Source organism: Scylla paramamosain, chromosome 16, assembly GCF_035594125.1.
Source record: "Scylla paramamosain isolate STU-SP2022 chromosome 16, ASM3559412v1, whole genome shotgun sequence".
Lineage (NCBI taxonomy): Eukaryota > Metazoa > Arthropoda > Malacostraca > Decapoda > Portunidae > Scylla > Scylla paramamosain.
The window spans coordinates 9,515,180-9,525,000 of record NC_087166.1 but is presented as its reverse complement, the minus strand read 5'-3'; the positions used below and the strand labels follow the sequence as shown (position 1 = coordinate 9,525,000).

Sequence of the window (9,821 nt, the reverse complement as noted above, 5' to 3'; positions counted from 1 at the left end):
ATTGATATCAGATGATGCAATACCAGCCAGAAGTGCACTTTACAGAATATACATTAATTATAAATAGGTAATGAATACACACACACTTTTAATCTTACTGGTGTTCTGTGTACCTGCAGGAGGGTAACCACGAAGGACATGACTTCAACATGTTCAGGTCCCAGGCAGGAGGGGCGTGTGACTGTGGCAACTCAGCGGTCATGAAAGAGTCTGGGTGAGTATGCTTGCTTTACATCTTACTCTTGCTTTGCTCTCTCTCACTTGTGCTGCTTTGGTTCATGGGTTCATCTTTTCGCTGCTATTTGCTATATGTTTTCTTAATTACTAAACACTCTGAGACATCTTTACTTGTTCTACAGCCACCTCCAGTCATTGAACTGGGTAGAAATTTGGAAATCTATTCTTTTTAATCCTCTTCTTCCTTGTAGATGTTTATAAAAGATTTCACATACAAGATCTAGTGTCATTAATTATTTTGTATCACTGTAAAAAGGTTATACACCACACAAACATCACTTCACCAACTTCTGCTCTTCCTCTCTCTCTTTTCCCCACTCATACATCACACAATACCACACAAATGCCACTTCATCCCCCTTTCCTCCTGCTTCTCCTCCAGGTTCTGCCATCGCCACGGATCTCAGGCTCAGCTCAACAAGCCTGAGGTGCCGCCTGACCTGCTGGCCATTGCGGACGCCCTCATGCCCCGGATATTCCTGCGCTTCATCCAGCACTGCCGCGAGCACAGTTCTGAGTCACTGAAGCAGGTGCAGGAGGCCATGGAGGAGTCATCCCTGTTCCTTGACCTTCTGCAGGAGCTGAGTCGACTTGGGGCGGCCATGAGAAAGACCATGACCAAGTCCCTGTGTAACCCCAAGGTGAGATGTGGAGATCTCAACACACACACACACACACACACACACACACACACACACACACAGGGAGATAGCTTGACTAGAAAATACAGAACATAATATAATTTTAATAAGTAGCATGGTCAACAAATTGCTCTTACACTAAATATATTAAACACAACTAAAACAAGAAATATACAACACACACACACACACACACACACAAAGGAAATAAGGAAAATAGAAAGGATCCAAAGAGCTGCAACCAAATTTGTACCAAGTTTGAGAGATTTAACCTATGAAGAAAGATTAAGGAGATAAAAGCTTCCATCATTATGAGAGAAGAGAAAGAGGGGACCTGATTGCTATATACAGAACTTTAAAGGGTAAGGATCAAGTTGACAAAGAAGACTTATTTGTGTGGGACTCAAGAGATACAAAAGGACATGGAGTGAAATTGAGGAAAACAGCAAGTAGAAGAGATATCAAGAAATATGGTTTCCCAAATAGAAGCATAGAAATATGGAACAACTTAGATGAAACAGTGGTACAAGCAACAAATATTCATGAATTTAAAGTTAAGCAGGATGGTTATAGATATGGAGACAGGATAGCATGAGCATAGCTCTTTTCCTGTAAATCACAACTAGATAAACACACACACACACACACACACACACACACACACACACACACACACACACACACACACACACACACACACACACACACACACACTCACATACACACACTTCTGATCTTTCTAAAATTTCTGATTGGGGCAGAGCAAACTTGGTATTGTTCAATGCCTCAAAAACTCAATTCCTCCATCTATCAACTCGACACAACCTTCCAGACAACTATCCCCTCTTCTTCAATGACACTCAACTGTCCCCCTCTTCTACACTGAACATACTTGGTCTGTCCTTTACTTATAATCTGAACTGGAAAATTCACATCTCATCTCTAGCTAAAACAGCTTCTATGAAGTTAGGTGTTCTGAGACGTTTCCGCCAGTTTTTCTCACCCCCCCAGCTGCTAACTCTGTACAAGGGCCTTATCCGTCCATGTATGGAGTATGCTTCACATGTCTGGGGGGGTTCCACTCATACTGCTCTTCTAGACAGGGTGGAATCAAAAGCTTTTCATCTTATCAACTCCTCTCCTCTAACTGACTGTCTTCAGCCTCAATGTTGCATATCTAGCTGTCTTCTACCGCTATTTTCATGCTAACTGCTCTTCTGATCTTGCTAACTGCATGCCTCCCCTCCTTCCGCGGCCTCGCTGCACAAGACTTTCTTCTTTCTCTCACCCCTATTCTGTCCACCTCTCTAATGCAAGAGTTAACCAGTATTCTCAATCATTCATCCCTTTCTCTGGTAAACTCTGGAACTCCCTGCCTGCTTCTGTATTTCCACCTTCCTATGACTTGAATTCCTTCAAGAGAGGTTTCAAGACACTTATTCATCAATTTTTGACCACTGCTTTGACCCTTTTATGGGACTGGCATTTCAGTGGGTATATTTTTTTATTGGATTTTTGTTGCCCTTGGCCAGTATCCTTCCTACATAAAAAAAAAACACACACACACACACACACACACACACACACACACACACACACACACACACACACACACACACACACACACACACACACACACACCTTTGTTACTATGCACTACAGAAACTTGTGACATTTAAGGGGAATGATATAACATGTATAATTGTTCATTCATGTGTGCAGTCTTCATTCATCACTTTTAATTAGCTTTAATGAAGATAAAGTGACAGTGACAGGAGGGAGGGAGAGAGAGAGAGAGAGAGAGAGAGAGAGAGAGAGAGAGAGAGAGAGAGAGAGAGAGAGAGAGAGAGAGAGAGAGAGAGAGAGAGAGAGAGAAATGCACCCTCTAATACCACAAAGAAACATTATCATCATCCTCATTTCATGCATCTTATCATCAGTTTGTCAGTTCATGAGTGGAAAAGATTATAAGGAGACTCGGGCTGAAGTAGAAATACTAAAATATCTTTATATATCAACTACATTCTCTGAGAAAGACTCGTCATTGAAACTAGAAGAGATACAGGAGTAGGTATAGTATTTGTACCTTAGTTTGAGTCAATCTTATATCTTCTCTCATTTGCATATTTACTTATCTATTTATTTATTTATTCATTCATTCATTTATCTGTTTATTTTTCTTTATTTATTCCTTAGTCAACCTTCAATCTTGTCTTCACATTTGTTTATTTATTTATTTTTTTTGTGTGTGTTCTAACTTTGCATGCATTCCTCTATTTATTATTTACTATTCATCTATCTTTATTTTATTCTATTTATTTATTTATTTATTTATTTATTTATTTATTTATTTATTTATTTTAAGTACCTATTTATTTTGTGTGTGTATTTGTGTGTGTGTTCATTTAAACTAACACTTGCAATCTTCCATCCCAGGTTTACCATGAGCTGACGCAGGGTTCCTCCAGACACCATGATGCAGAATACCTCTCACAGAGCAAGAAGTTGTATGAGGAGGCCCTCAACAGTATTCCCTTTGGAGAGGTGCCCCCGGGATACGAAGGTGAGAGAGGCAGAGTTTGTGTTCAGGTGTGTGTTGTGAGAGTGTGTAATGAGAGAGAGGGAGAGTTTGTGTGGATGCTGTGAGGTACTGTGAAAAAGGAGTGTTCAATGTGTCCTTGTGTGCTGTGGTGTATTATGAGAGAGGGAGAGTGTTCAAGTGTGCTGTGTGGGTGCTCTGCTGTACTGTGAAGGAGAGATGGCAAGTTATGTCAATCTATTTATCAGTTTTTAAAATGGTTTTTGTATTTATAAAGGAAGTAATGAATGTTTGTTGTTGAATATTACACATTTCATGCAGGCATTGAACTTTTGAGCTGTCTTTGAGAGCTTTACACCCTTTTTTTTTTTATGTTTTAGAAGCTGATAAGTCACACGAGTGGTTTGCTGTATCATTTTTTTTTCTCTCCCCTCAGATGTTGCCACCTTGAATGGGCCTCTCGTTCACAAGACTTTTTTAGACGAAATAGTGTTTTGGACAGTAAAATTTGAGTTCCCACAGAAGTTAGTGTGTTTGCTCCTCAACATGCTGCCTGACACAGAATATGAGGTGAGTGTGCAGTTCAATTCAGGAGTTTGGGTTGGGCAAGTCTTTGCTACTGTGGCTGCTGGTGATCTTTTCTCTTAATTTGTTTATTAAGTCTTTGAAGTTAGTTGTTTTCTTTTTGTCCACACTTGTTTTATTGTTGTTTTCTTGTTAATATTTGTTTTTGTATGCAGTTTTGAAATAGTAATAGTGTGCAACATTGGTGTGAACAGTGATGGGTGACTTAGGAGAGTTACTGTAACTCTATGTCTGATCAGTTTATTCTTATGTTCTTATTCATTTCCTATGAGGTGACTCCTTTGTTGGTGCAGCATGAAATGTGATATCCATTGGTATGTGCAGTGTTGTGTTTCTTGGAGCATGATGAAAGAACATTGTCAGGTGGATGTACAGTTCTCTCCACTTCTGCATCAATCACATGAATCAACTGTGAACTAGCTGCCTCGACTCGTATCTGAAACAAATTCTATCAATCTTTTGATGCATTAGTCTCACCTTAATGTTTTGTTTTGTCTACTCATCAGTTGAGCTTTCTGTGCATTTGTCTCACCTTAATGTTTTATTTAGTCTGTTTGAGCATCAGTCAATCTCTCTGTGCATTTGTCTCATCTTTTTTTGTTTTGTCTGTTTGTGGGACACAGTAAAGATGAGGAGGTTCCTAAGTTCCCTCACTCTGTCCCTTTTAGTCATTTCTTACAACATGCAGGGAATACAGTAGCAGTACTCTTAGCCCCTGCCACAGAACGGATGAATGACGTGTGTGAGTGTGTGCTGCTTTGGCCCATATTTAGAAAGGCTTTGCTTTCTCACCATGACTATTTTCAAAGGCCACAGAGACGATTAGCTGGGTTCTCAAGAGTGTCTCTTCTGTTAATAATGTAGGAATCTTGTTAATCTGTCAGTGGAACCATAAAAATATTCTTGAAAACCCATGGCACTACAACCAGAGCTTCATGGATGTATTGGAGGTGCAGTGCAAAAGTGTTTCAGAATATGGTGCTTTGTCAGGGTCACCCCATGTAGGATTGTCAGCCTGGTACATAGATAGATAGGTGGATAGTTTCACCTTAGTGTCAGAGATTACATCCATACTTTCCTCAGCCCAACACTCAGCCTTCCTTTCACTCTGCTTCAGGATGCCTTCGCCCGGGCCTTTGTTCAGCACTACAGCCGCATCTCTGTCATGCTGGTGAAGAGCGAGGACTCGGAGACCCTCAGCAACCGTGTGGTGCATGTGTCGGTGCAGCTCTTCTCTGACCAGGACCTGGCATACCGCATGACTGACTCCTTCCACCTCCTCCATGTCATGATTGTCAGCCTCAAGAATATGATGAAGTCAATATGTGTGCCATCCACTCTACATGGTGAGTTTTTTTCTCTCTCTCTTATTTTCATGTAAGAAGAGCATTGGCCAAGGGCAACAAAAAATAGAAAAAAAAATCCTTGTGACCTTGATATTGCAGCACCTTCCTTTTCTTTTTTAAATCAATCAATCAACAAAAAAAAAAATAAATAAAAGAGTCTCACACATGTATCTCTCCTGCAGATAAGATGCAAAATACTCACCACGTTGTCAACTGTGCGAATGATGTCATGAAAAACCACTGCTACTGGCCGCTGGTTTCGGATCTTAATAATGTGCTGTCCCACCGAGCTATTGCTGTCAAGTTCATGAGTGACCATCGCCTCATCCAGGAGTGGTTCTCATTCCTCTCCATGTTCCAAGGTTGGTAATAGAGGGAGTTTTGTTCTTTATAACTTATCATTGTGTTATTCTCTCTCTCTCTCTCTCTCTCTCTCTCTCTCTCTCTCTCTCTCTCTCTCTCTCTCTCTCTCTCTCTCTCTCTCTCTCTCTCTCTCTCTCATTTCATAGTTTTGGTTTAATTTAAGATAGAATATCCATCTTTTCATGAGTTAAGAGATCAGGAAGTTGTGTGACATGTAAGAATGAGAAAAGAACCATGATGCTGATAACAGTGAGAATTCTTGGTGATGAGAGTAATGACAATGATGAGACTAACAACTGGTGTCTGGCTCTCAGGAATGAATGTCAATGTGAGGGAGTTAACTCAGCACGTTGAGTTTGAGCCTCAGACGTACTATGCGGCATTTAGCGCTGAACTAGAGGCCTCGGCATCACCTATGTGGGCGTTGGTCTCCCACCTGCGCGACTCAGACACCTGGGACTACACCTTCTCTGTGCTGCGGGAGTGTCTGCGAGCCCTCAGTACCTGGTTTAATGCTGTGGGCTTCTCTCACAACGACCTGGTGAGTGGTGTCAAGTAATCCATTGCACTCTTACTGTGTTTTGTGCCCTCTCTGGCTCATATTCTGAAGCATTTGTGCACTCGAACCCCACTACTTTCAAAAAGCTCTAGTTGAAGTTATGTCTCACTTTGGAACTCTCTGCATCCGCAGGGCAATCCATACCAGGTGTCCTTCCATTTGCCACTGCATCGCTACTACTCTGTGTTCATGTGTCAGGCAGTGAAGGCACAGGGAGCATTGCTGAGTGAGGTGCTGCCGTCACAGGACCTGCTACATCTCATTATGGTCCACCCACTCAGGCTGCAGGTCAGTTAGTGCGGCTGTGATGTAGGGTGTGTGGTTGTGGCTGTCGTTAGTGTGACTGTAGTGAGTATGACATGATGGAACTGACTGCCTTAAGTATGTGTGTCTCTGTGTCTGCATGTATCTGTGCTTTTTCTTTGCCTCTTTATAGCACACAGAAAACACATAATTTTTCCTGTAATGTTTTGCTTACTATTCCCATGCATAGTAACTTTCATTCCCCTAATGTGTCCTTGCAGTCTTCATGAATCTCATTTTGTGTAGATGCAGATATTGAAAATGCTTGTCCTCCTTGCAGGCTGCCTTCTATGAGATCCTGAGTGGCATGTGGGTGAGAAACGGCCTGCAGATCAAGGGGCAGGCCATGACATACATCCAGTGCCACTTCTGCAACTCCATGGTGGACGCTGATCTCTACCTCCTGCAGATCTGTGCTGGGGAACTTCCTACCGACAACTTTATCCTCACTGTATTAGATCGGTGAGGAAGCTTTAGTCTGTTTATTCAGCTCATTATTCTCCTTGATGTGTTTTTCGTTCTTATTTGTTTTGACTTGTTTATCTTTTGTTGTATTCTCTTTGACATGCTTTTCTTCCTTCGTATTCTTTGGTGTGTTTATTTTCCTTTGTATTCTCTTTTACATGCTCATCTTTCTTTTTATTCCTTTTGATGTTTTTATCTTTCTTCTTCCCTTTGGCATGTTTGTTTTCCTTCTTATTCTTTTTGACATGTTTATATTTTTTTCTTATTCCCTTTGACATAGTCATCTTTCCTCTTATTCTCTTTGACATGTTTATCTTTCTTATTCCTTTTAATATTTTTATCTTTATTCCTGTCCCCTTTGACATGTTTATATCTTCTTACTCTCATAGCACAGGAAGGATACCAGCAAAGCCATTCCCCCAAAAAAGTACAAGAAAAGATAGTTATGAAGTTTAATTTTTTCTTTTCCTACAGGTTTCATGTACTGGAGTCCCTGAGTGTATCCCCGAGGGCATCCAACAGCTTCCTGGACTATGAGCATGAGATGACCATCCTGGAATCCTGTCTCACTTTTCTTGCCACACTTGTGACTGTCCGCACTAACATTGGTGAGTGCCAGTGTTGTCAGTGGAGTGCATCTAGTCATCTGTTTGGAATATTTGCATTATTACCATTTGATCTTTATTGCTGGCTATGGAGACTTTATTGTCTCTACTGATTGATATTTATGTGGTACTGAAGGAATAAATAGATACATGATGCATTCTTTACTGTACTCATGTTATGCACTTTTTTGCTGGCTTTTGAGAGTTATACTGCCTCTACTGATTAATAATTATATTGTACTGAAAGAACAGGTAGATCATGATACATTCTTTTTCTGTACTTGTGTTATGCATGTTAATTTGTATCTTGGTGAATTTTAGAAACATCATTTGAGTCATGGAATTTTTGCAGGTCTGAGTGAGAGTGAGCTTGCCAAGTTGGAGATGGTGACTCTGCTGTGCATGGGAGACAAGACACACTCTCAGCTGATGGAGTGCATGCCAGAGAAGTGTGGCAGTGCAGCACAGAGCAGAGACTTTGAGGCAGTGCTTAGCAAGGTGCGGGGAAGAACACTGTATGCTCTGCATGTATCACATTTAGAACCATTTTCTGAACTGATTCTGTGCTGCACCCTGAAAGCTTTTAAATGACTCAAGTTAAAGTTATATAGGCTTTTAATTTTTTTTCTACAGTTCTAGTGACATTAAAAGATTTTTACATTACTAACAGGAGAAACACTTGTGAACCTGGCTATTCATCTCTGTGGCCTTTGAAAATAATCATGATGAGAGAGCAAAGCATTCAATACAGGCCTTAGTGTCACAGTCCTACCTAGTGATGATTGCCTTCACACTACATCCATTACTCTCTTTAATCATCTCATTATTCTACAGGTGTCCTCATATCGTGCCCCAAACTTTGAGGCATCCGGCACCATGCAGCAGGGCATGTACATCCCCCGCGATAAGGTGTGGGAGGACCACTATGACCCCATCTATGTCCTCCTCAGGGCTGTGCAGAGGAGGGACTTCCAAGCCTCTCTGGACAGGTTTAAATTATAGTACGTTATTGCACAACACTTGGTCACCAGTACTTTAGTCATTTTATAGGGTTGTCCTTGGTATTACTCTTTATTGATATTGAGTTAAGCTGGAGTTATTTGAGGAAATACCTAATGTGAGTTACCATGCATCACAACATACATATTTGCTGTAGTGTTAAATTTAGGCTGCTGAAGTAATTGGGAAATACTTCATGGAAAGGTGCCACTTTTTTTTTTTTTTTTTGCAAGGAATTTAGGGTTATAAAATTAAAAGACATCTAGTTTAAAACTTCATTCCTATGTTTGTGTTAAAATACTTCATGGAAAGTGCCACTTTTTTTTTTTTGCAAGGAATTTAAGGTTATAAAATTAAAAGACATCTAGTTTAAAACTTAAGTCTTATGTTTGTGTTAAAATTGTATTAACATATTTTTTCCTCCAAACAGTTGTAAACAATCAGGCAACATCAGCGGCTCTGGGGATTTGTGGCCTCCATTTCGCCTGCCCAGTCCAGTCTCCAGCCCATACACTGACCCCCAGAGGATAATTGCCTGCCGGAGTTTTCATGCTGTGCTCTTCATGCTGCTGTACAAGTCCCTTAATGAGGCGTCCACCACAGACCACCTGCTGGCCCTCACTGTGTACCTGCTGGAGCTGACCACAGAGTACCAGGCCCAGCATCGTTCACAAGGTGCCTGCTGAGTCGATGCTCCCTTTGTTCTCAGTTTAATACAATTTTTACACTTATGCTCAGAAGTGAAGTAACTTTCCACATTCACTTACACTGTTTTGTGTTTTCTGTCAATCTGCATTGTGCAGGTTTGTTGATAATCTGACAAAATCTTAACAACTGATTGATTGTTAGCAGATCTGAAAACTTGGGCTTGAGAGAAAATGCTAAGTGGAAATGGAAAAAAAGTGCAGTATGTTGCTCATTTATTGACCAAGACTGCTTCCCTCACTTCATCTTTCATGTGTTACTGGTGCTTCATTCTGTTCACCTGACAGTTATATACATCATGGATGCAAGCAGTATGAGGGCAAATGCATACACACCACAATAGACATAGACATTGAAATTGAACATAATACATAATATAGTAAATGGATGAGATACTGGTGGCTATTCACCCCCATGGATCAATATATGTACCTATACATTTCAGTAATAATGCACCTTTGTTATTGTCTTGTG

The 9,821-nt window shown here is 40.7% G+C and overlaps 1 protein-coding gene across 3 annotated transcripts in view; it reads left to right on the top strand.

Annotated features, from left to right (window-relative positions):
- LOC135107976 (E3 ubiquitin-protein ligase ubr3-like) overlaps positions 1 to 9,821 on the top strand; it is a 90,786-nt gene that overhangs the window by 70,568 nt on the left and 10,397 nt on the right. For all 3 annotated transcript variants that reach the window (XM_064018470.1, XM_064018471.1, XM_064018472.1), the window contains exons 5-17: positions 120 to 214; positions 620 to 878; positions 3,315 to 3,441; positions 3,854 to 3,987; positions 5,120 to 5,348; positions 5,531 to 5,710; positions 6,026 to 6,252; positions 6,403 to 6,558; positions 6,854 to 7,035; positions 7,513 to 7,646; positions 7,996 to 8,141; positions 8,478 to 8,644; positions 9,073 to 9,317. In XM_064018470.1, coding sequence (XP_063874540.1) covers positions 120 to 214; positions 620 to 878; positions 3,315 to 3,441; positions 3,854 to 3,987; positions 5,120 to 5,348; positions 5,531 to 5,710; positions 6,026 to 6,252; positions 6,403 to 6,558; positions 6,854 to 7,035; positions 7,513 to 7,646; positions 7,996 to 8,141; positions 8,478 to 8,644; positions 9,073 to 9,317 — 2,281 coding nt within the window. The remainder of the gene's footprint in view (positions 1 to 119; positions 215 to 619; positions 879 to 3,314; positions 3,442 to 3,853; positions 3,988 to 5,119; positions 5,349 to 5,530; positions 5,711 to 6,025; positions 6,253 to 6,402; positions 6,559 to 6,853; positions 7,036 to 7,512; positions 7,647 to 7,995; positions 8,142 to 8,477; positions 8,645 to 9,072; positions 9,318 to 9,821) is intronic.